A 26,181-nucleotide genomic window follows, 5' to 3' on the forward strand; every position below is an offset into this window, starting at 1 on the left:
TTTGGATAGAAAACACTCTAAAGTTTCTAAAACTGTTAGAATTATGTCTGTGAGTATAACAGAACTGATATGGCAGGTGAAACCCCGAGGACAAACCATCCCCCCCCCCAAAAAAAATCAGCCTACCTAAGGCCAAAAGGTTGATCAGTAGGAAAGAGGGTCAAAGAAGTGAAAGCTTATCAGTGATGCTGAGGTTTGAGAGTCTTGCTGGGAAAAGTACAGAAAGGATTCCTTAGTTTCAACGTTAGAGAATTTGGATCATTTGCAGTGCAGTGTTTTAAATGCCAAAGAATGGGACATGCAGCTGCTCAATGTAAAGGAAAGAAAATATGTGCCAAGTATGGAGGGGCACATGATTACGGTGAATGTGGAAGCAATGTGAAGGTTAAGTGCACTAATTGTGAGGAGAACACAGTGCAGAATTTGGTGGATGCCAGGTACAGAGAGAGGCTCAGAAATATAGGATCAGTCATGATGTATCATATGCAGAGGCCATAAAACATGTTGGTAGATCACAGTGGGGACTGATGGAGTTTACATGGATGTTCCTGAAGTAAGTGGACCTACTGTCAGGGCTGGGGCTTCTGATGGTCGTGGCATGGTTTTGAGGCATGTTCAGAAATCTTGTGCTCATTAATGTGCGGTGTCAAATGACACTTTAATAATGAATAAAGTTGACTTCATAGGTTTTATTGGTAAGGTTATCAATATAACTCTGGTTGTGGAAAGCAGAAATGTCAGGTTGAAGGTTTTTGTGGAGACTCCAAAAGAGATATTGGGGTAACAGATGTTACTGTTGAAATAGTTGTTGACATACTGAACAGTCCTAAGGGTGGAATGTTTCAACATGATATATATCTAGTTCTATGGGGTTGGGGAGGGTGTGGTAGAAGTTTGGGATTTATTTGGTTGTGAATTTTATTTTCATGGTAGTACAGAATTGGCAGATCATTCCAGCACAGTAGGTGGCGGCACGCACTTTAACGAATGTTTCCGGACCGCCATGATATCATAGAAGAAGAAGATGAGGCGGTGTTGCATTCCGGAACAATTATACTGTGGGACATTGCTTATGTCGTGACGTGGTTGGAGTGGCTAGAAATAAACTGCATTAGTGAACGATCTGTAGTTATGGACTAATTCAGTTGGTATTTTATTCTCAACATATGTCAAACAGTGCAGTCTTATCTGGTAAGTACGACAAATTAACTTTAGCTAACTCTGTCGTCGAAAGAACATCAGTTGTTGTAACGTTAACCAGCTCTCCATGAAGTGGGATCGCATTTAGATTCATTCCTCCACTGTCAAATTGCTCCTCATCTCGCCAGGAAACTAAAATAAATAATTTAGCTATCTAACTAGCAATCGGTGTGAGCTAACTAACCAGCTATATTGATGAAGATACAGTATGTGACGAAGCGTTGCATGTCGACTTATTTCAAAGATATGTTTAACTAACCCTTGTTCCGTCTGTGATTCTATCGTGGTAATGTTAACTAGTTTAGCATTCGTTTAGATTGTAGAATATGTGGCACTGTGTGTAGAATATGTGGCACTGTGTGTAGAATATGTGGCACTGTGTGTAGAATATGTGGCACTGTGTGTAGTAGGCTATCTTACAGAACATGTCCTTTGTGGCTATATGCTTGGTTTGCTTTGGCTCATGTGATTTGAATTGTTTCCCCTTCTTGGCAGGCAGGCATTGAGACCTCTTGGCATTGTGGTGGTTGTTGTTTTGAGGCTTCTGCGCGGGGACACGCCTATCATCCCCAGCCCTGTGACTCTCTGTCCCTGTGACTCTCTGTCCCTGCATCATCATGAAGCTGTACAGCCTCAGCGTCCTCCACAAAGGAGCGACTAAATCCAACCTCCTTAAATCTGCCTATGACCTATCCTCCTTTAGCTTCTTCCAACGCTCCAGGTGGGTCTTCCTCTTGGCACCTGGGTACATTTTAATAGTCTAAAGGGGATTCCTTCCCTCAATCTCCACTGATCTGAAGACAGGATATATGAAAGCGATGGACTCCGACTGGGAGTATTCGGTCACCTGTCCAGTTCTTGTACATCAGTGCAGATGAAGGAGAAGATGACAGCCCTCTCATTAATAGTATCCTATCTTAAACCTGTCATGGTTTAACAGAATTCATTAGAATTGACAAGCACACCAACACTATTTTCACCATTGTCTGTGTGTTTGGTTTTGGCAGTGTCCAAGAGTTCATGACCTTCACCAGCGCCTTGATTGTGGAGCGTTCTGCACACGGCAGCCGAGCCTCAGTCAAAGAACAAGGTGAACTCCTGACTCACTGGGCCATAACATTTGGCGGTGTTCTGATTATTATTATTTATTTATTTAACCTTTATTTAACTAGGAAAGTCAGTTAAGAACAAATTCTTATTTACAATGATGGTCTACCAAAAGGCAAAAGGCCTCCTGTGGGGACGGGGGCTGGGATTGAAAATAAAGTAAAAAATATAGGACAAAACACATACCACTACAAGAGAGACAGCACTGCATAAAGAGAGACCTAAGACAACACTGCATAAAGAGACACCTAAGACAACACTGCATAAAGAGAGACCTAAGACAACACTGCATAAAGAGAGACCGAAGACAACACTGCATAAAGAGAGACCGAAGACAACACTGCATAAAGAGAGACCGAAGACAACACTGCATAAAGAGAGACCGAAGACAACACTGCATAAAGAGAGACCTAAGACGACACTGCATAAAGATGACACTGCATAAAGAGAGACCGAAGATGACACTGCATAAAGAGAGACCGAAGACAACACTGCATAAAGAGAGACCGAAGACAACACTGCATAAAGAGAGACCTAAGACGACACTGCATAAAGAGAGACCTAAGACGACACTGCATAAAGAGAGACCTAAGACGACACTGCATAAAGAGAGACCTAAGACGACACTGCATAAAGAGAGACCTAAGACGACACTGCATAAAGAGAGACCGAAGATGACACTGCATAAAGAGAGACCGAAGATGACACTGCATAAAGAGAGACCGAAGACGACACTGCATAAAGAGAGACCGAAGACGACACTGCATAAAGAGAGACCGAAGACAACACTGCATAAAGAGAGACCGAAGATGACAACATAGCAAGGCAGCAACACATGATAACACAGCATGGTAGCAACACAACATGACAACAAAATGGTAGCAACACAACATGGTAGCAGCACAAAACAGGGTACAAACATTGTTGGGCACAGACGGCAGCGCAAAGGGCAAGAAGAGACAACAATACATCACACAAAGCAGCCACAACTGTCAGTAAGAGTGTCCATGACTGAGTCTTTGAATGAAGAGGTTGAGATAAAACTGACCAGTTAGAAGTTTATTCTGCTTGTTGCTGAAGTGATTGTCCTGTTCTGCATTTGTGCTGTGGAAGAACCCCGCGTCCATGTTATAAGTTAAGAAAGATGTAAACGCGGGTAACGGTGGAGTCTGGAGAAAGACGTGCTCACAGTGCTGTCTTCGACCTGCTAACAGGAGGTTATTCCTATGATTCCTACCCTCTCCCTCTAGAGTACCTGTGCCACGTGTATGTGAGGAATGACAGTCTGAGTGCAGTGGTGATAGCAGACAGCGAGTACCCTCAAAGGGTCGCCTTCACACTACTAGACAAGGTGGGTAGAGATGATGTGCGGAGAGATACATTATTCTCTTAGCAACAAGTGGAGAATATTACTCTCTGGTCTGGGTCTTGTTCGTCTCAAGTTTTCTTCCGGAGTTATTGCTCCTCACCAGGCCCTTTCGGTATCTGTTTCAGCATTTAATGCAGGGGTCCTCCAAATTAAGAAGAAATTGTGTATGATTATAGACGTATTCTCATAATTTGCAACCCACCTCTCACATGACCAGGACCCATTTGGGGTCTTGACCCATAGTTTAAGAAATCCTGATTTAATGGTTTAATGTTTGATCATGCAGGTGCTAGAGGAGTTCTCCAGACAAGTGGACAGCATAGACTGGCCATCTGGAAACCCCGAAACCATCAACTACAAAGCTCTGGACATCCACCTGGCCAAGTATCAGGTACACATGGCATCCTGTCTCTAAAATGACACACAGCAAACATTACACATACAATGAAACAACTTTGAAGAACACTTGAATATCCATGGTTGTGATAACACAGACTCCGTCAAACTATCTCCTCAGAACCCCAGAGAGGCAGATGCTATGACCAAAGTGCAGGCTGAACTGGACGAGACAAAGATCATTCTGGCAAGTCTCTTCAGTCGACACTCCCTGACATAACCACATCTCTGAGAATCTCTCACATAATGGGCAAAGTTGAGATAAGCTCATATAATTGCCTCTAGCGTAAGTCAACTGTTTGTCAGTTGGAGGTTTGTGTGAAAAACTGGCTCTACTCTGGATTCTCAACCTTACTTTCTTTTGCTATGGACTCTAAGATGATTTCCCCCATATAGGAAGCTGAAACTTGCACTACTGCATGTCTAACACTGATAGTGCCCGTGGTTGGTGTGATGCTGTATATGAAGTGTGGTGTGATTGTCTCTGCAGCACAACACCATGGAGTCTCTGTTGGAAAGAGGGGAGAAGCTGGATGACCTGGTGCAGAAGTCTGAACACCTGGGGAACCAGTCTAAAGCCTTTTATAAGACTGTAAGTGTTGTAGTGACTGGACTGAGTTCTCCGCTTCAAACTGTCATTGCATGTTAGATGAAACTTGGGCTACTTTTAGTGCAACTTTCATTTGCAAGGCTTTATAAAAACGGAGTGGCTGCTGATCCGACTTTTCTTCTTGACAGTTTAGAAGCTTCTGCATGTGAATGATTCTGTACTTTACTTTCTACTGCTCTATTCGTTCGGTAGCTCAGAGAACAGGCTACTCTGGTGAATGGTGCTCTGTTAGTTATATCAACGCTGAATCAATGTCTGCAAGATCACATAATGATAGTTAATGATAGTATCCTACATAACAGAACCAAATATAATGGCATAGTATAATGTTACTGTAACAACACCTCATTTCTTTAGATTTTAGGATGATTGTGCGAATCGTTGCATTTTTCTCTCGTGGCCAAAAACTCAACAGCGCGTGCCACTAGGCAAAGTATGTGCTTTGATTAAAACTAAACACAGGTATGCTACAGTTGAACACCATTTGCTCTAATATTTGCTCACTGTACATCATTCAAAACAACAATGTAGGCTACTTTGAAACAACACTGTGGAATTCAAGATCTAAATGCATTTCCTTATGAAACTGATTCAGATCAAATAGTTGGCGTACAGATTCTGCATGGATGTTTCACCTGTAAAACGTGAATTATAGTTCCAGATCGACAGTCAGAAATGTGAAGGGAGGGTGACCACAAATGTGTGTGTAAAGAACGTGATTCAGATCTTCAGCTCTGATGGAAAGGGATCCGGGACGGGGCGGTTACTTACAGATCCTCTGCCTTTTTAAAACTCTTTATTACGACTAATTTTCATCACGGAGGTAGCCTCCTCAGTGTGCAATTGATATACACTGCTCAAAAAAATAAAGGGAACACTTAAACAACACAATGTAACTCCAAGTCAATCACACTTCTGTGAAATTAAACTGTCCACTTAGGAAGCAACACTGATTGACAATAAATGTCACATGCTGTTGTGCAAATGGAATAGACAACAGGTGGAAATTATAGGCAATTAGCAAGACACCCCCAATAAAGGAGTGGTTCTGCAGGTGGTGACCACAGACCACTTCTCAGTTCCTATGCTTCCTGGCTGATGTTTTGGTCACTTTTGAATGCTGGCGGTGCTTTCACTCTAGTGGTAGCATGAGACGGAGTCTACAACCCATACAAGTGGCTCAGGTAGTGCAGCTCATCCAGGATGGCACATCAATGCGAGCTGTGGCAAGAAGGTTTGCTGTGTCTGTCAGCGTCGTGTCCAGAGCATGGAGGCGCTACCAGGAGACAGGCCAGTACATCAGGAGACGTGGAGGAGGCTGTAAGAGGGCAACAACCCAGCAGCAGGACCGCTACCTCTGCCTTTGTGCAAGGAGGAGCAGGAGGAGCACTGCCAGAGCCCTGCAAAGTGACCTCCAGCAGGCCACAAATGTGCATGTGTCTGCTCAAACGGTCAGAAACAGACTCCATGAGGGTGGTATGAGGGCCCGACGTCCACAGGTGGGGGTTGTGCTTACAGCCCAACACCGTGCAGGACGTTTGACATTTGCCAGAGAACACCAAGATTGGCAAATTCGCCACTGGCGCCCTGTGCTCTTCACAGATGAAAGCAGGTTCACACTGAGCACATGTGATAGACATGACAGAGTCTGGAGACGCCGTGGAGAACGTTCTGCTGCCTGCAACATCCTCCAGCATGACCGGTTTGGCGGTGGGTCAGTCATGGTGTGAGGTGGCATTTCTTTGGGGGGCCGCACAGTCCTCCATGTGCTCGCCAGAGGTAGCCTGACTGCCATTAGGTACCGAGATGAGATCCTCAGACCCCTTGTGAGACCATATGCTGGTGCGGTTGGCCCTGGGTTCCTCCTAATGCAAGACAATGCTAGACCTCATGTGGCTGGAGTGTGTCAGCAGTTCCTGCAAGAGGAAGGCATTGATGCGATGGACTGGCCCGCCCGTTCCCCAGACCTGAATCCAATTGAGCACATCTGGGACATCATGTCTCGCTCCATCCACCAACGCCACGTTGCACCACAGACTGTCCAGGAGTTGGCGGATGCTTTAGTCCAGGTCTGGGAGGAGATCCCTCAGGAGACCATCCACCACCTCATCAGGAGCATGCCCAGGCGTTGTAGGGAGGTCATACAAGCATGTGGAGGCCAAACACACTACTGAGCCTCATTTTGACTAGTTTTAAGGACATTACATCAAAGTTGGATCAGCCTGTAGTGTGGTTTTCCACTTTCATTTTGAGTGACTCCAAATCCAGACCTCCATGGGTTGATAAATTGGATTTCCATTGATTATTTTTGTGTGATTTTGTTGTCAGCACATTCAACTATGTAAAGAAAAAAGTATTTAATAAGATTATTTCATTCATTCAGATCTAGGATGTGTTATTTTAGTGTTCCCTTTATTTTCTTGAGCAGTGTAGTAATTGCTAATCAATCACTCTCTGTTTTCTATCCCACAGGCACGGAAGCAGAACTCATGCTGCGAGGTCATGTAATGACTGTGAACCGTCCTCTTAGACACATCTCTTGGCCTTTCTGCTCATCCTACAACTCCCATCATGCCCCAGCCTCCAGGAGATAGAATGGCCTCCGCTCAGTCACTGGGAGGGCACAGAGGCAGTTGGGTGGGGGGGGGGGTGATTGGCAGGGGAAAATTATTATATTTATTTGCTTCATTGTAACCTCTCAAAAGGCATTTTGAGGTGGTTCATAGCCAGCCAGGACGTGGTCAATAATCAATAACGTGTTGTTTGTATCTTTCGTGGTTTGTTCTTTGAAAAAAGTCTTAAAGCGTTTCCTGAATTTCAGACTGTATCAGAATCTTGCGTTTTGAAGGAGGAGAGATTAAGTTCTCATGCTTGGCTTTAAAGCAACCCTGACAATCTCGCTCTGTTCTATGTAGTAACTTGCAGCTAACGTTAAACGAGACTTCTGGAACACATGATCTGCTGCTGTTCTCGTAAAGGTCTTGTAGTGTCGTCGTATTTTCTTTTCCCACTAGATGGTGCTGTTTCCTCACATTCGTAGTTCAGGTATATTCAGTTACATATTTAAAGGGCCTCTGTATCCTGGAGGAATTATATTCTGTGTAATGTGATTTGGGTGAGCAGTGGCTGTTTGTAACTGGCTCTGAGACATCAGAACTCCATGATGAAATTGCTAATTTCCACAGAATGGTTTAGGGTAGTGATTTAATCTTATTAAATCATGTTGTTTTTTTGTGGAGGCATGTGAAAACTTTGAAACATTTCCAGGTTTTTGATTGGTATTGCTTGTGCAGATGGGCTTGTTAAACTAAATTGGGTAGCCTGTACTTAGAAAGCAGTGTGTAGTGATGTCTTGAGATACTAAGCCTTATTGAATTATGGGTTACTTTGAAGTCCTGCTGTGTATGAGTATGTCGTATGAAAGGCAGGTCTTGCAGTGTCCTACTGCAGTTGCGCTGTAATCCCTCCAAAGCTTTTTTACATTTTGTGTTTCACAAAGTTAGCTAAACAAACCAGTGTTTCTTGTCTGGACCAATGATGTATACAAAAACTGGATTGTTGACGCTATGTATTGGCTATTGAGAGGCTTTGAAGCCACTGGTTGGCCATATTGGTTCTCCCCAGTAGGAGCAGTCCTCCATAGGAATTATTGAAATTATACAGTATTTCAATTACATTTTTCAAGGACAAAGTTACATATATTTAAATATTGTTTTGTTGTAACATTAGTAATCTCAATTATACTTTAAGGAAAAACATTTTTTTCATTTTGTATTTTTATGTTTAGCTCACATAATTTAAAAGTATGCATTTAAGGTGTCTGTAGTAGAATACATGTGTAAAAAAAAACAAATGTAGACATTAATAAATGCATTTCTATAGATTCCAAAATATTTTTTACAATGCTGGGGGAGTGCCAAGATGGCGAGACGGTGGCTTCAACACAGTGCCCCCTATCAGTCATGTAGTGTTTATCTAAATCATTGGTCTGTCTGGATGCAGTCTTAAGACATGGCTCTCACAATGAATCAGCCATCAGCCATCCACCAATGGGTTCTGATCATAGAGATAGATATAAGACTCCTCTTTATAGCTGTGCCATTATAGCGTCTGTCACAGCATGGGCAGCGCCATTGAGGCTGCAACCCGTAGGAATCCCCACCCAGTCGACTACTTTAAAATGGTGGAAGTATGGTGGAAGCCCTCAATGGCACTGCCAATGCTAAAATGGCATTTTGGCCACTAGAGGCCTTTATCATTCTCAATGGTTATGATCCTCCATAAGAGCCAATTTATGCTTGATCAGAAAGTGTGGTCTGAAACTCCGTATGGAGGGTGTGACATCATTGCAGAGCATCCGGAGGCACACTGAGGCCAAATTAAGTTCTGTACCGCATTGCTGTGGGCCTCCCAAATGTTTTAACAATGCAAAGGGCATTGAGGCGGCAGGTAGCTTAGTGGTTAGAGCGTTGGACCAGTAACCAAAAGGTTGCTAGATTGAATCCCCGAGCTGACAAGGTAAAAATCTGTCGTTCTGCCCCTGAACAATGCAGTTCCTAGGCCGTCATTGTAATTAAGAATTTGTTCTTAACTGACTTGCCTAGTTAAATAAAAATAGCTCTGCATTGACATGATTGGTTGATGCTAGGTAGTGGCGGGAGGTCCTGTAAAAAAACAAACTCACTTCCGCAAGTATGAATTGCCTGATTTCTGCAGAGGCCGTAAATGCTGCATGGCCATTGCAGATGATGGATTGATCACGCAGCGCCTTTTAAGCTCTGACCCGTCATGGACGTGCTTGCTCAGCTGTTACATTGTTGCAACTTGATTGACGAGGGACTATTTGTAAAGAACGGTATAGAACAGACAAGATTCCCCTTTCAGCATAACACTGAATCAGGTGTGTTCGACAAACATTTCTATCAAAGCTTTCTGTTTCATTTAACTGGCTCAGCATTGTGTGAAAAACACACTCCTCACAGGCCAACATCCCAGATAGCACTCCTTACAATCACTACCGTAACACTCATTTGGCTTTGGATGGTTTTTCATTGTGTTCCCAGACTCCAGAGGACAAGTTGTGAACAATGTGAGATGGAGAGAGGCCTTTGATATTTTAGATTTAGTTTATCTTGCTGCTTTATTTTGTCTTATGACCTGATTTTGTGTGTGTGTGTACGTGTGTTTGTGAACGTCTGTGTGCAAATACATAATTAGTCTGTGACCTGAACTGCTCTTATTGCTTTATGGCACAACTTCTGTGTAATAGTAGGCTGACTACACTCCCCATAATGTTGGATCTTAACCTGCTTCTCAGTTGAGTGGGGCAAACAGATAGTTAACTTGACACCAGTGTTTCCAATAAAGGACACTTTGATGACTCTTGTACACTTATGATCAACTCCCCAAAAGAAGGAAGCCAAGGGTGAACAAAAAAACATCTGCTCTGAGGAATTTTGTTCTGTCAACGTCTAAGTTGTGCTGAAAACTTAAATACTGTTACAAATGCTGTTAAAATTTAAGCGATTTGTTTCTCCACTTTAAATTTCATGTCTAATTGGGAGAGAGATGTTCTGTAATTTATTTAGTTAAATAGCACATCATGGAATTGGAAGCAAACATTGAAGATGTTGTATTAAATATTTTTGACATTTATTTTGCTAAAACACTGTTTACAGAAGTTGTAATATTGCCTAGATAAAATACAAAAGGCCTTGAACAGACGTGTCCTGTAAATTCATTGTTTTAAAATGTAGTGTTATAACCAACCTGTGGGAATCATTTTGTAATAAACCAATCAAGCAAACCAAATAGGCAAGATATAACAACTAATAGTAATGGTAATCATGATAGTATATTTAAAACCAAATACTTTTAGACTTTACTCAAGTTGTATTTTACTGGGTGACTTTCACTTTCACTCAAGTATGAAAATTGGGTAGTTTTTCCACCAGTGTGGATAGGGTAAGCCTATTAATACAACAACTCGAGAAACATCAATCTGATTAAATTATATGTATACATCACAATAGGTATTTTTATCAGACGAATCAAGGCTGTACGTCCCATGAACACAACTCTCTCCGCCCTCCTGAAGATCGCAGTCAGCTGATGAAAAGTGTTTTGACGGAGCGAAGCCACGGAGCGACAGAGGGTTTCCTGGTGAGCTCGCAACCGACCAGCGGCAAACGAGAGGAGCGTCATCACTCCCTTTAACTTCACTACACACGCGTGCAAAAATGTGGACGGGGCTGAAAAACCAGACCAAAATTGTATTTAGCGATGGAAACACCTCGGAGGTAAGAGTATAACAAACTCATCGTAGGCGAATAAACAAATAAAAACAGGTAGGTCGTCCAGTATATTTACATTCGATATTTTTAAAGAGACATTTGTAGCCTGCATGTTTTCATGGACGTGCTTTCTCAGCTGTTACATTGTTGCAACTTGATTGACGAGGGAATATTTGTAAGGAATAAAAGTAATTTACTGAACCTATTTTTTTTTTTCCTACGACGAGTATCCCTGCATATATTAAAGTGTTTTATATTGGTCTGCAAACTGCCTATGCGATTATTCGTATTTCTTGATGGGAGACTTTCATGCAGGCTGTGAAAAACCCTACAGATGTTTTGGAAACTCTGTCGCTGGCTCAGTTCTTATCTTGGACAAACAATCATGGCGCGCCATAGGCCTAGTTTAATTTTCCATTCTGCAAGACTTCCTCCAATGTTTTTGCTGAAACCAGATTTTATGTGTTTACTGTGTCTTTTTAAAAAGTGGCCAAGGGCAGTTTTTGTCATTTTTCTCCAGGGAAGGGTGACTGCAAGCTGACTTAAAATCACACATTTTTGAGTGTTGCCTGAGTTGAAGTAGGCCTCTGAGTTGGATCAGAGTGCAACTGTCAACAGGAGATGAGTCTGAGGACATGCACAGACAAGCAGATGCTACTGAATGCCTCTGTTGGGATTTTCTTCCAGGAACTTGTGTCTCCACTCTCCAGCACAGGAGGCTGCTGAGGGGAGGACGGCTCATAATAATGGCTGGAACAGTGCAAATGGAATGGCATCAAACATCTGGAAACCATGTGTTTGATGTATTTGATACCATTCCACTGATTCCTCTCCAGTCATTGTCTGGAGACTGTTCTCCCCAATTAAGGTGCCACCAACCTCCTGTGCTCACCAGTACTGTGTTTTTCGTTGGGATTATGTGTGTGTCCTGTACGTTTTCAGTCTGTCTCTGTCTTTCAGAGAGCTGTTCCAATGCACACATGGGTCTTCGCTACATATGAACAGCGCAATGGTGAGTGTGTATCAGTCAGGTTTGGGGTCAATTTCATTAAAATTCCAGTCAATTCAGAAAGTAAACCACATTTAAATTCCAATTTTTCCTATTTTAAAAGCTTTGAAGAGAATGGGAATTTCAGTGTACTTCCTGAAATGGCTGAAATGGGCTCAATGGAAAACATTGGCTTTCCATTGCATCTATAAAAACGCCAAGCTTCGTCTGAGATTTAACACATCTCCTCGACACTTACATCACAAGAAAGATAACTTTATTTTGTTGGGTGTTCATGGTTTTTGTGGAATTTAAAAAAGTAATTTCATACATTTTGAAATGTTTACAAATTAGGTGCGCTGAAATGAAAGCAACTACCGAAAAGAAACACTTGGATTATATTGATATGTCTGATCACACAAATAATGTAAAGTATGTATAGATGGGTATAATCTAGAGCCAAGCGTGTTGATTTTAAATCTGAGGGTATCCTGCTATTGAAACACTTGTTGAATTATGCAAGAGGACTGGACAACAGTAATTTGAGGCAGTCAAGACGGCACAGGTGAGAGCAGGTGGGCCTAGAAGACAGCAGGTGAGTGTAGGTGGGCCTAGAAGACAGCAGGTGAGTGTAGGTGGGCCTAGAAGACAGAGCAAGTTTTTGGTGGTTACAGCCCTGTTCCACCCATTTATGTTAATGTATTCATATATGCAAACTCATTTAGCCATATGCAAATTAGGCACACAAAAATTAAAAAACATTACATTTAAGTTGAATAACTGAATTCCCACAAATCCCTGAATTCATTCATGATTTGTCCGTGCCAGTAAAATGTTTAATATGCTATAATTCTGTCAATATATAAGGGATTTTATCAATTCTAAAAGTTTGGAGAATCTTCATCCCTTGTCCAACTGTTGCATTTATTAGAAACAGACAATCTTAACATTTTTGATGACTGTTGCTACACACAGCAAATCTCATTCAAGCGTTATTTAATATTTTTCTTAGAGTCAACGGCCATCCCTCGTCCCTCATACACAGAAGACCCCCAGCCCAGAGGCAGTGGCATCATCCCAGGTGAGACTCATCACTTGTTTGCATTGACAAAGGCTAGTCTGTTACCTTGGTGCATTGATGTGTCAGGCAGATTAAACAAGCTGTAGCTCAGTGCCTCTCCCTTCATCTCTTCTTTGGACAGTCAGTAAGTCTATCTGGATCCCTCTAGACATAGACGATCCAGATACATGCTGACCAAATGTCAAATAATGACCAGGCTGAGGTGACCTCATTGTGTCACCATGGCTCCTGGCTTTTTAAGTGTGTTTTTAGTCTAAATTGGGGAAAGTTTAGCATTCCTCTCTCTCTTTGGCTTTTTTGTTGAGGAAAACAGTGTTTGGGGTGGGTCATGAGTTCACTCTCTTGCTATCCTCTTATCTGATTTTAGGGTTTCAGTTGGAACATGCTCAATGTTTCCCTGGTGGAAAATAAAACACTTAATCAGACATGTGTCAGGTGGTCAGACCCAGGCAGGCCAGAGGTTTGGAAGACAGCATGACATTCCGCTAGCCACAGTAATGGTCAGTAATTGTTAATGGTCAGCCAAGGGGCAGTGCAGTGCTAAGTGTCGTCTCTGTACTGCTGCAAACAGTTACATGTCCTGTCGATGAGTTTGAGCTGCTCTGTTAAGATGCCTTTTCCATTTGATGTTGCAGGACGTGTGGTGGCTAATTTCTGCATTACCAAATGAGGAGAGTTACAAAAACACCAGTCCGAGTTAACTACATCTTTAATACTTAAGATACTTTTGCAAAAGCACTTGACCTTCAATGATGCCATTGAAAAAGGAAGGTCCCAACACAATGACTACTGAGATATTTTATAGCAAATATCCGCCCCCCTTTGACATGACAAACCACAGACATTTAGGAACGGTTCACAAAGAAAGACTGTTTACTTTAGAGAGGAGTATCTACAGCCACATAGCATTCGCTATAAATTAACGTTCAGTTTGATCCCTAATGACGAGGTTCTAATCTCGTCCCAGGTACTTCATAGAACAAAAACACCATTTCATCCAATGGCATATATCAATTGTCAACTCTAGATACTCCCATCTCAAGCAAACCCCCTCCTGACCCCACTCCTGGACAAGCTCACTGAGGGGAGTGACCTGCGCACAGACATTGTGGAGACAAATAATTGGTTCCCCATTAATCACGCCATCCCTTCATTTACATTTAAGTCATTTAGCAGACGCTCTTATCCAGAGCGACTTACAAATTGGTGCATTCACCTTATGATATCCAGTGGAACAACCATTTTACAATAGTGCATCTAAATATTTTTTTTTTTTGGGGGGGGGGGGGTTAGAAGGATTACTTTATCCTATCCTAGGTATTCATTAAAGAGGTGGGGTTTCAGGTGTCTCCGGAAGGTGGTGATTGACTCCGCTGTCCTGGCGTCGTGAGGGAGCTTGTTCCACCATTGGGGTGCCAGAGCAGCGAACAGTTTTGACTGGGCTGAGCGGGAACTGTGCTTCCTCAGAGGTAGGGGGGCCAGCAGGCCAGAGGTGGATGAGCGCAGTGCCCTCGTTTGGGTGTAGGGACTGATCAGAGCCTGAAGGTACGGAGGTACCGTTCCCCTCACGGCTCCGTAGGCAAGCACCATGGTCTTGTAGCGGATGCGAGCTTCAACTGGAAGCCAGTGGAGAGAGTGGAGGAGCGGGGTGACGTGAGAGAACTTGGGAAGGTTGAACACCAGACGGGGTGTGGCGTTCTGGATGAGTTGTAGGGGTTTAATGGCACAGGCAGGGAGCCCAGCCAACAGCGAGTTGCAGTAATCCAGACGGGAGATGACAAGTGCCTGGATTAGGACCTGCGCCGCTTCCTGTGTGAGGCAGGGTCGTACTCTGCGAATGTTGTAGAGCATGAACCTACAGGATCGGGTCACCGCCTTGATGTTAGTGGAGAACGACAGGGTGTTGTCCAGGGTCACGCCAAGGTTCTTAGCACTCTGGGAGGAGGACACAATGGAGTTGTCAACCGTGATGGCGAGATCATGGAACGGGCAGTCCTTCCCCGGGAGGAAAAGCAGCTCCGTCTTGCCGAGGTTCAGCTTGAGGTGGTGATCCGTTATCCACACTGATATGTCTGCCAGACATGCAGAGATGCGATTTGCCACCTGGTTATCAGAAGGGGGAAAGGAGAAGATTAATTGTGTGTCGTCTGCATAGCAATGATAGGAGAGACCATGTGAGGATATGACAGAGCCAAGTGACTTGGTGTATAGCGAGAATAGGAGAGGGCCTAGAACAGAGCCCTGGGGGACACCAGTGGTGACAGCACGTGGTGTGGAGACAGATTCTCGCCACGCCACCTGGTAGGAGCGACCTGTCAGGTAGGACGCAATCCAAGCGTGGGCCGCGCCGGAGATGCCCAACTCGGAGAGGGTGGAGAGGAGGATCTGGTGGTTCACAGTATCAAAGGCAGCAGATAGGTCTAGAAGGATGAGAGCAGAGGAGAGAGAGTTAGCTTTAGCAGTGCGGAGAGCCTCCGTGACACAGAGAAGAGCAGTCTCAGTTGAATGGCCAGTCTTGAAACCTGACTGATTTGGATCAAGAAGGTCATTCTGAGAGAGATAGCAAGAGAGCTGGCCAAGGATGGCACGTTCAAGAGTTTTGGAGAGAAAAGAAAGGGATACTGGTCTGTAGTTGTTGACATCGGAGGGATCGAGTGTAGGTTTTTTCAGAAGGGGTGCAACTCTAGCTCTCTTGAAGACGGAAGGGACATAGCCAGTGGTCAAGGATGAGTTGATGAGCGAGGTGAGGTAAGGGAGAAGGTCTCCGGAAATGGTCTGGAGAAGAGAGGAGGGGATAGGATCAAGCGGGCAGGTTGTTGGGCGGCCGGCCGTCACAAGACGCGAGATTTCATCTGGAGAGAGAGGGGAGAAAGAGGTCAAAGCACAGGGTAGGGCAGTGTGAGCAGGACCAGCGGTGTCGTTTGACTTAACAAACGAGGATTGGATGTCGTCGACCTTCTTTTTCAAAATGGTTGACGAAGTCATCCGCAGAGAGAGAGGAGGGGGGGGGCAAAGAGCTTCCTAGGGTTAGAGGCAGATGCTTGGAATTTAGAGTGGTAGAAAGTGGCTTTAGCAGCAGAAACAGAAGAGGAAAATGTAGAGAGGAGGGAGTGAAAGGATGCCAGGTCCGCAGGGAGGCGAGTTTTCCTCCATTGCCGCTCGGCTGCCCGGAGCCCTGTTCTGTGAGCTCGCAATGAGTCATCAAGCCACGGAGCAGGAGGGGAGGACCGAGCCGGCCCGGAGGATGGGGGACATAGAGAGTCAAAGGATGCAGAAAGGGAGGAGAGGAGGGTTGAGGAGGCAGAATCAGGAGATAGGTTGGAGAAGGTTTGAGCAGAGGGAAGAGATGATAGGATGGAAGAGGAGAGCGTAGCGGGAGAGAGAGAGCGAAGGTTGCGACGGCGCAATACCATCCGAGTAGGGGCAGAGTGAGAAGTGTTGGAGGAGAGCGAGAGGGAAAAGGATACTAGGTAGTGGTCGGAGACTTGGAGGGGAGTTGCAATGAGATTAGTGGAAGAGCAGCATCTAGTAAAGATGAGGTCAAGCGTATTGCCTGCCTTGTGAGTAGGGGGGGGAAGGTGAGAGGGTGAGGTCCAAAGAGGAGAGGAGTGGAAAGGAGGCAGAGAGGAATGAGTCAAAGGTAGACGTGGGGAGGTTAAAGTCACCCAGAACTGTGAGAGGTGAGCCATCCTCAGGAAAGGAACTTATCAAGGCGTCAAGCTCATTGATGAACTCTCCAAGGGAACCTGGAGGGCGATAAATGATAAGGATGTTAAGCTTGAAAGGGCTGGTAACTGTGACAGCATGGAATTCAAAGGAGGCGATAGACAGATGGGTCAGGGGAGAAAGAGAGAATATCCACTTGGGAGAGAGGAGGATTCCAGTGCCACCACCCCGCTGGCCAGATACTCTCGGGGTATGCGAGAACACGTGGGCAGACGAGGAGAGAGCAGTAGGAGTAGCAGTGTTATCTGTGGTAATCCATGTTTCCGTCAGTGCCAAGAAGTCGAGGGACTGGAGGGTAGCATAGGCTGAGATGAACTCTGCCTTGTTGGCCGCAGACCGGCAGTTCCAGAGGCTGCCGGAGACCTGGAACTCCACGTGGGTCGTGCGCGCTGGGACCACCAGGTTAGAGTGGCAGCGGCCACGGGTGTGAAGCGTTTGTGTGGGCTGTGCAGAGGGGAGAGAACGGGGATAGACAGACACATAGTTGACAGGCTACAGAAGAGGCTATGCTAATGCAAAGGAGATTGGAATGACAAGTGGACTACACGTCTCGAATGTTCAGAAAGTTAAGCTTTACATGGTTTAAGAATGGGTAAAGACTTTCACATATGAAGACAATATTTCATTCTGTCCTCCTCTCTTGCTGATATTCTGCATAGCAACAGAGACATGTAAAAAACAAGTCTGACCTCTCCCCTCTCTGGGCCCCAAGTGACTGAGAGCTAAGGGAAACGGACACTTTCTAATGAGTCCAAAGGACACTTTCTAATGACAAGTATCTCACATAAGCATATTATACTAATAAACCATCTTAATTATCTATGTTACCCAACTAATTCTGATTCATCCACCACAGACGTGACAGGGTAGTGTGAGGGTAGCATATTGTATGTGATGGAATTTCACCGAATTTCTTTTTTTTCTTTTTGACACTCAAAGCCATCTGTGACAGTGTATACTTCCTAAATGTGTGAACATAGATTTCTCTCCCTAAATCTGTCTGTGTGTAGGAGCCATTGCAGCAGCAGTGTTCATTGGTTTCGTACTGGGTCTCTATGCAGTTCTGTGGAAGTGTATGGTCTCACCACCCCAAAGGTAAGGAACAAGAAACCAATCTGAGCATTCTCATGTGACATTGGTTTGAAAAGGAATACTTGTCCAGGCTTGATAGGATAACAGTGGCATCACGATCTTATCTCGTGGGTCAGGTTTTGGATCTAGTCAGACATTGCCACCATAATAATCTTTATTTCTCAAATAGTAACCAGTAATGTCAGTTTATTTAAAGTTAATTCTAATTACTGTCTGATGTAATCATCTCTGTTTAAACACAGAATTGTTTATTTACTTATTTGGACACCATAGTTTAAGATTAAAGTGGATCATTTTACCCAAAATGACATTGTATAATAATTTTTTCAATCTCAAGGGATTCAGAAATGATTAACATTTTATATTTATAGCGTTTTCTGAGTTAGTCACTAAGTAACAGCTGAACACTCAACATAGGAAGAAGAGGAGGGTGAGAGTTAGAGACAAGAGGAGCCAAGTATGCTGACTGACCATCAGGATCTCATCTAGGCCATCTGGCCAGAGGATCCAATGGATTCAACTCATGCATCAAACCCCGGCCAGTCAAACGGACCCAGAAAGATCCACTCATACTGACTTGAGTCTCTCATCAGGATGTTCCTGAACATCTGAGAGGAAATGGAGATTCAGAAACATTTGCATAAAGCTAGGGGATGGCATATTATGGATCTAGCATATCGTGGTCAGAGGATGGACCGGAATCTAAGGATCCGGTCAAATGGATCTAAAAGGATCTTCTAAATTGCCTTAAGAGGATCCACTCAAATGGCTAAAGGATCCAACTGAAGTGCATCATAGAGCATGAACAAACAATCTGAATCAGTTAAGCTGGGGTCTGCAGACCCATCAAATGTAAACATTTTTGTATGTACATTTTTTTAATAATAATAATAATAATAATCTGTATTACTAACAGGTTAAACACATTTTTTGCAAGGGATCTGTTGAATTAGTTTAGAGTGTAATACAATAAAATGTCATATTATTAATATACAATTTATGTTCTTAAACCCTGGACATTGTGGGCCTGGGAGGCTCACAGGGATATTGGCATCTACAGTACTCCACCAATTATACATTTTTCAGCTCAATAACCCAAAGTGTGTGTGTGTGTATATATTTTAAATTGAAGTTTTCTTTCTGCCTCATGGGAAAATGTGTAGAATTGCAGAATATTTGCCCCATGACAAAATATGTAGAAATATAGGAAATGTCAAGAGGCTGGCCTTTTAAAAGGTTCCTTCCCAGGACCGAGCCTTGGTTCATCCGACCATGCTCTGCCGAAGTCATGGTAAAACACCTTGCATGCTATTTTTCTCACTCAAGTTGTTCTGATTGAGGGCGTTCCTTATATATTTGCTATCACAAAAGGGGTCCCCGGACCCCAATAGTTTGAGAAATCTAGGATCTAGGATCCACTGTATGCCACAGTGCAATGCCTCCGTGAGATGCTGACTAACTGAAGCGTAGCTACACTGTTGTGTCTGCGGGTCACTGACAGTTGACAGTGAACTCTGTACTACTGAGGAAGGAGGCAGCACAGGTCACTGTTCTTCCTATCGGTCAACAAGCCTACTGGCCTGGCAAACATGTGGGTATGTTTTTTTTTCTTTGTGTGTGTGTGTGTGTGTGTGTAGCTTTTGATTAGGGTTGACTACATGTGTTGTAAAGTGTCTATGAATGGGAAATTTGCTAATACTTTTTATATTTGGTTGTGCATGTAATATGACGGCTTTAGGTGAATGATTGAGCTGGAGTTTTTGTGTATTTGAAATTCTTTGATTTGAGTGAATGGTCTTATGATATCCATGTTTTGCCATGTTACATTTCCTCAGGATGTGACTTACTGTTCCTTTCATTAAACTGTGATTTGTGTTCTTGCACCTTTACTGAGTTTTCCTTTTACTTTTATCAGAGTTAAATCTGAATTTACACCCGAATTACTACTTAGTGTTGGGATGAATGTACATTCACTGATTAACAAACAATGCAACGGAATACTAGGAAAGGAGAGGTTTTAAAATGAATCGGCTCAAAATTAGCTCTATCAAATACTAATAAATTGTGTTACTGGGAGGTCCTGAAGTCATACAAAACTAGATGAATCTAAGAAATTCAAGTCTTAAGTCCTTTGGGTTTTATGTAAATAATAAACTTGTAAAATGTTCACTGTCCTGTTGTAGTTTTAATGGAGCGTGGCCCTCAACCACAAAAAGGTCTATATTTGGTCTCTGCTGTGTTTAGCACAGTGGGTGCACGGTATGAGAGGTTCCTGCAGGGCAGTGGGGGATTCATCGTGGTGTGGGGTGTTCTTGTTGCTCCCTCCTGTCCATCCAGACGCCGCTCCGCTGCATCCAGCGTGGAGAAACTAAACTTCTGGAACAGACTGATGAAGAACAGGAAAAGCTCTATCCTGGCCAGACATTCCCTTAGGCAGGGATGCCACACACCCTCTCTAGGTGAGGTTAAGATTACCTGCAGAGAAGATCATGCTTACTTAGGGATGCCACAAACCCTCTTTAGGTGAGGTTAAGATTACCTGCAGAGAAGATCAAGAATGCATCCCGCTTACTAAAGTGTCCGTCAGCATCCAGAACGTGTTGTGGGTTGAAGATGTCTGGTGTCTCCCATTCAGCCTGATCAAACAGCACTGAGTTCAGGTTAAGCATCAATGTTGTGCTCTAGAAGCAACAAATATATGAACACTAACACACAACTGCCCTACACACAACACTGAGAACACACACACACACACCTTTGGTATGAGGTACCATCCAGCATAGTGTCTCTGTAGGCCATCCAGGGTGCGTTGAGAGATATAATGTTGCTCATCCTCTGGATTGCTGGATAACATCTTCCGTGTATGGAATACTGGCTCTGGTAGACATGTTAGGCCCGTCCTGCCAGCCCAATACTTTCTATCTAAGCCTGGACCTTGTGTCTGTGTGTCACAACAGAGGGCTTAACACCAATCGTCAACAGGTCCAATAAATGTTAATATTAACTCATCTTTCATGACGGAGGCACATACTAGTTTTAAAATGCCAATCCATGTTGTCACAGGCTCACCCTGTATGTGTGTGTGTGATTATACAGAGCAGGTCTCAGAGCAGGGTGGAGGTGGTCTCAGAGTAGGTCTCAGAACAGGGTGGTGGTGGTGGAGGTCTCAGAGCAGGGAGGTGGTCTCAGAGCAGAGTGATGGCGGTCTCAGGTCTCAGAGCAGGGAGGTGGAGGTGGTCTCAGAGCAGGTCTCAGAGCAAGGTGGTGGTGGTCTCAGAGCAGGGAGGTGGAGGTGGTCTCAGAGCAGGGAGGTGGTCTCAGAGCAGAGTGATGGTGGTCTCAGCAGGTCTCAGAGCAGGGAGGTGGAGGTGGTCTCAGAGCAGGGAGGTGGAGGTGGTCTCAGAGCAGGGTGGTGGTGGTGGTCTCAGAGCAGGGAGGTAGTCTCAGAGCAGAGTGATGGTGGTCTCAGAGCAGGTCTCAGAGCAGGGAGGTGGTCTCAGAGCAGGGAGGTGGAGGTGGTCTCAGAGCAGGGTGGTGGAGGTGGTCTCAGAGCAGGGAGGTGGAGGTGGTCTCAGAGCAGGTCTCAGAGCAGGGAGGTGGAGGTGGTCTCAGAGCAGGGAGGTGGAGGTGGTCTCAGAGCAGGGAGGTGGAGGTGGTCTCAGAGCAGGGAGGTGGTCTCAGAGCAGGTCTCAGAGCAGGGAAGTGGTCTCAGAGCAGGGTGGTGGAGGTGGTCTCAGAGCAGGTCTCAGAGCAGGGTGGTGGAGGTGGTCTCAGAGCAGGGTGGTGGAGGGGGTCTCAGAGCAGGGTGGTGGAGGGGGTCTCAGAGCAGGGAGGTGGAGGGGGTCTCAGAGCAGGGAGGTGGAGGTGGTCTCAGAGCAGGGAGGTGGAGGTGGTCTCAGAGCAGGTCTCAGAGCAGGGTGGTGGAGGTGGTCTCAGAGCAGGGCGGTGGAGGTGGTCTCAGAGCAGGGTGGTGGAGGTGGTCTCAGAGCAGGGTGGTGGAGGTGGTCTCAGAGCAGGAAGGTGGAGGTGGTCTCAGAGAACACAGCACCAGGTTGGCCAGGTCAAACCCTGTGCTGTCAGCAGGAAGACCAATCCCAGCATCAATCCCAAATGAACATTTTCAAAACTCATCATTGGGGGTAAATAACGTCCGAGTAATAGAAAGAGCCGCTTAAATTCTCTGTCTATGAGGAAGGTGTCTATGTAGTCTTGTGGTGCCTGGGGTCCAGGTCCCGCCTGTGTCCCTCCACCTCCTCCCTGATGAAGGCTTCCATGGCCTGGTAGTGGCTGAAGATGGCATTGTGAGGTCCTTGGAGGTGCTTCATTACGCCAGGGATTGTCTCATACAGCTACAGGGATTAAACATGGAGCTTCAGTGGGTTTGTACTACAGGTGTCATACTGCTGGTGTTCTACTGCTGGTGTCCTCCTGCTGGTGTCTTCCTGCTGGTGTCTTCCCTGGGTCTATAGGGATTCCTCTATCCGCATGGCCTCAGACAGGTAGCTCAACAGGGTCTGGAAGCTGGGGTCGCTATAGTCAAAGCGGCTCCCAAACATCAGCTGGCAGATGATATTAAACAGAGCGTTGTTCAGGAGATGCAGATGCACAATCGAGAGCATCCTGTCGGGCTGTATCACAGCCTGGTACGGCAACTGCACCGCCCTCAAACGCAAGGCTCTCCAGAGGGTGGTGCGGTCTGAAAAATGCATCACCGGGGGCACAGTATCTGCTCTCCATGACACCTACAGCCCCCGATGTCACAGGAAGGCCAAAAAGATCATCAAGGACATCAACCACCCAAGCCGCCGCCTGTTCACGCCGCTACCATCCAGAAGGCGAGGTCTGTACAGGTGCATCAAAGCTGGGACCGAGAGACTGAAAAACAGCTTCTATCTCAAGGCCATCAGACTGCTAAACAGCAATCACTAACTCAGAGAGGCTGCTGCCTACATTGAGATGCAATCACTAGCCACTTGAATAAATGGATCACTAGTCACATTATACAATTTCACTCTAAATAACGTCACTTTAATAATGTTTACATATCTTACATTATTGTATCTTATACCATCTATTACAACAGGTGTGGACCTTACAGTGAAATTCTTACTTACAAGCCCTTAAATTCTTACCTGCATTGTTTTGTTAAGTATTTACTAAGTAAAAAATATGTAAAAAATTGAAAAATAACTCATAATTAAGGAGCAACAATAAAATAACAGTAGCGAGGCAGGGGGTACCGGTACAGAGTCAATGTGCGGGGACACCGGTTAGTCGAGGTAATTGAGGTAATATGTACACGTAAGGTAGAGGTAAAGTGACTATGCATGGATAACAAACAGAGTAGCAGCGGAAAAATTGGCGGTGGGGACAATGCAAATAGTCCGGGTAGCCATTTGATTAACTGTTCAGGAGACTTATGGCTTGGGGGCAGCCCGTCAGGAAGTCTAGGATCCAGTTGCAGAGGGAGGTGTTTAGTCTCAGGGTCCTTAGCTTAGTGATGAGCTTTGAGGGCACTATGGTGTTGAACGCTGAGGTGTAGTCAATGAACAGCATTCTCACGCAGGTGTTCCTTTTGTCCAGGTGGGAAAGGGCAGTGTTGAGTGCAATAGAAATTGCATCATCTGTGGAACTGTTGGGGCGGTATGCAAATTGGAGTGGGTCTAGGGTTTCTGGGATAATGGTGTTGATGTGAGCCATGACCAACCTTTCAAAGGACTTCATGGCTACAGACGTGAGTAGGGTTGCACATTTTGTGGAATATTCAGAGGTGAAAACTTTCCGTGGGAATATATGGGAATTAACGGAAATATATGCAAATTAATATTAATACCATTTAAATGTAGATGTTTTTTGCATTGGATATATTTACCGTATGGAGACAGAAACAGAAACATTTTACCTTATCATAAGTAGACATAATTTCAAATGATTAAATCCAATTTAGTTACGAATTGAACTTTAATTAAATGAGTTGACTCTTCACATGGGATAATTTCACTGAACAACAAAAGAAATGGAATATTGAATGTTCCCAATGATCCATCGCATCTCCCAAAAATGTTTTCAACATACATCTGTAAAATGATAGTCTAGAAACAAAAGCTTTGGTTGTCTTCCGCTTCAGGCTTCCATGTCTTCTCCCTGGACCTCATCAATGTCCACCTCTTGAACATCAGACTCTGAGGCCTCATCTTCACTGTCACTTTCCAACCTTGTTGAAGATGGCTCGTTGTTAGGCTCAAAAAGCCTCAGATCTGCTCGGATGGCCACCAATGTTTCAACCCTTCTATTGGTCAGCCTGTTGCGTGCTTTGGTGTATGTGTTCCCGAACAAGGACTAGTTGCGCTCTGAGGCGGCTGATGTTGGTGGGATTTGGAGGATGATGGAGGCAACAGAGGAAAGACTGTCATATTGCATCTCCATCCCAAAGCCCTTGCTTGGAAGTGTACTTTGCCAGACTGCCAAGAACCTTGCCCTCATCCAGATCAAGGTGGCGAGACACAGTAGTGATGACACCATAGGCCTTGTTGATCTCTGCACCAGATGGGATGCTCTTGCCAGTATACTTGGGGTCCAACATGTACGCTGCGGCGTGTATGGGCTTCAGGCAGAAGTCTTCAAGCTTTTTGATGCATTTCAGAACTGCAGTTTCCTCTGCTTGGAGCAACGGATTTCTTCTCTTACATCTGCAAGCAGAGTCTGAACATCAGACAGAATGGCATTGTCTCCCTCAATCCGTGCAATGGCTACTGCTATAGGTTTCAGGAGTTTCAGACTGCTTACCATTCTCTCCCAAAATACATCATCCAGGAGGATCCTCTTGATGGGGCTGTCCATATCAGCAGACTGTGATACGGCCATTTCTTGGAGAGACTCCTTCCCCTCCAGGAGACTGTCAAACATGATGACAACACCACCCCAACAGCTGTTGCTGGGCAGCTTCAATGTGGTGCTCTTATTCTTCTCACTTTGCTTGGTGAGGTAGATTACTGCTATAACTTTATGACCCTTCACATACCTAACCATTTCCTTGGCTCTCTTGTAGAGTGTATCCATTGTTTTCAGTGCCATGATGTCCTTGAGGAGCAGATTCAATGCATGAGCAGCACAGCCAATGGGTGTGATGTGAGGGTAGGGCTCCTCCACTTAAGACCAAGCAGCCTTCATGTTCGCAGCATTGTCTGTCACCAGTTCAAATACCTTCTGTGGTCCAACGTCATTGATGATTGCCTTCAGCTCATCTGCAATGTAGAGATCGGTGTGTCCGTTGTCCCTTGTGTCTGTGCTCTTGTAGAATACTGGTTGAGGGGTGGAGTTGATGTAGTTAATTATTCCTTGCCCACAAACATTCGACCACCCATCAGAGATGATTGCAATACAGTCTGCTTTCTCTATGATTTGCTTGACCTTCACTTGAACTCTTTTGAACTCTGCATCCAGCAAATTAGTAGATAAAGCATGTCTGGTTGGATGGGTATATGCTGGGCAAAGAACATTCAGAAATCTCTTCCAATACACATTGCCTGTGAGTATCAGAGGTGAACCAGTTGCATACACAGCTCGAGCAAGACATTCATCAGTATTTCTTTGACAACGTTCCTCCATTGAGTTAAAAAAAACATCTGATTCCAGGAGTACTATGAGCTGTTGCTATCGATAAGGTGTCTGATTCATAATTTTCACCTCGAATAGAAGTAGAGGGACTTTTGTCAGAGGTTGCCAATTTGTAAGTCGCTCTGGATAAGAGCGTCTGCTAAATGACTTAAATGTAAATGTTGCTTGTTGTGAGCGCTGAGGGAACGTTATGCACTTGGTCAGATGATTCTGCATCTTTGTTGCATTCTTCACATATGATTTGACACAGTATTTGCAAACGTACACAGCTTTTCCTTCTACATTAGCTGCAGTGAAATGTCTCCACACATCAGATAGTGCCCGTGGCATTTTCCTGTAAGGATTAGAAAAAAATGAGTAAAAAAAATTAAAACTACAATTCCATGTACAGATAAATAGTTAAGCAGTAAGATTAAACAACTCCTTTTTAAGATAAATGTTTTAAAATTAAACATGTATGGAAACAGGTGAATTAATACTCCTCAGTTAGCAGGTTCAAGCAAGCTAAAACTCCCATGGTAGCAAAAACTAACTAGCAGAAATTGTTAACAAGTTAGAAATTATTTAAACACACTTTGCTGTAGGCTACTATTTACTAGTTAACAAAACATTATGTCATATAAAATATATTCACCCCACCCAGTATTGTAATCAAAACTTACCAGAAAGCATGTAGTCCTTGGCTCAGATAGTGTAGTAGTG

At 44.4% G+C, this 26,181-nt stretch overlaps 2 protein-coding genes across 5 annotated transcripts; both read left to right on the forward strand.

Moving 5' to 3' along the window:
• Positions 1-1,026: 1,026 nt before the first annotated feature.
• LOC106580580 (synaptobrevin homolog YKT6) lies at positions 1,027-10,401 on the forward strand. Of its 2 annotated transcripts, none has more exons than XM_014161793.2 (8): positions 1,027-1,191; positions 1,700-1,921; positions 2,208-2,290; positions 3,558-3,658; positions 3,963-4,067; positions 4,194-4,259; positions 4,563-4,664; positions 7,155-10,401. In XM_014161793.2, exons 2-8 carry the CDS (start codon positions 1,818-1,820, stop codon positions 7,188-7,190), a joined length of 597 nt encoding a protein of 198 aa, XP_014017268.1. In that variant the 5' UTR covers positions 1,027-1,191; positions 1,700-1,817; the 3' UTR covers positions 7,191-10,401. The 2 variants fall into 2 exon arrangements, with proteins under 2 accessions (XP_014017268.1, XP_014017267.1); XM_014161792.2 differs by having other exon boundaries at positions 1,029-1,191; positions 1,696-1,921.
• Positions 10,402-10,692: 291 nt separating this feature from the next.
• On the forward strand, positions 10,693-19,751 carry LOC123729155 (uncharacterized). 3 transcript variants are annotated; one of them, XM_045703308.1, is made up of 6 exons: positions 10,693-10,981; positions 11,936-11,987; positions 12,976-13,044; positions 13,680-13,740; positions 17,781-17,865; positions 18,280-19,751. In XM_045703308.1, the coding sequence occupies exons 1-6, from the start codon at positions 10,965-10,967 to the stop codon at positions 18,326-18,328; spliced, it is 333 nt and encodes a 110-aa protein (XP_045559264.1). In that variant the 5' UTR covers positions 10,693-10,964; the 3' UTR covers positions 18,329-19,751. The 3 variants fall into 3 exon arrangements, 2 of the variants coding, with proteins under 2 accessions (XP_045559264.1, XP_045559265.1); XM_045703309.1 differs by lacking the exon at positions 13,680-13,740 and having other exon boundaries at positions 10,695-10,981; XR_006760923.1 differs by lacking the exon at positions 13,680-13,740 and having other exon boundaries at positions 10,718-11,029.
• Positions 19,752-26,181: the final 6,430 nt, after the last annotated feature.

The sequence above is a fragment of the Salmo salar genome, chromosome ssa20, assembly GCF_905237065.1.
Source record: "Salmo salar chromosome ssa20, Ssal_v3.1, whole genome shotgun sequence".
Classification (NCBI taxonomy): domain Eukaryota; kingdom Metazoa; phylum Chordata; class Actinopteri; order Salmoniformes; family Salmonidae; genus Salmo; species Salmo salar.

What these genes read in the sequence shown, in the direction of transcription:
- LOC123729155 (XM_045703308.1), top strand. An exon ending in TACATATGAACAGCGCAATG is followed by an intron (nt 11,988 to 12,975) that starts GTGAGTGTGTAT and finishes TATTTTTCTTAG; the next exon opens with AGTCAACGGCCATCCCTCGT. An exon ending in ATGGTCTCACCACCCCAAAG is followed by an intron (nt 17,866 to 18,279) that starts GTAAGGAACAAG and finishes CACTCAACATAG; the next exon opens with GAAGAAGAGGAGGGTGAGAG.
- LOC106580580 (XM_014161793.2), top strand. Translation starts at nt 1,818, where the DNA reads ATGAAGCTGTACAGCCTCAGCGTCCTCCACAAAGGAGCGACTAAATCC. An exon ending in TCCACCTGGCCAAGTATCAG is followed by an intron (nt 4,068 to 4,193) that starts GTACACATGGCA and finishes CTATCTCCTCAG; the next exon opens with AACCCCAGAGAGGCAGATGC. An exon ending in ACGAGACAAAGATCATTCTG is followed by an intron (nt 4,260 to 4,562) that starts GCAAGTCTCTTC and finishes TTGTCTCTGCAG; the next exon opens with CACAACACCATGGAGTCTCT.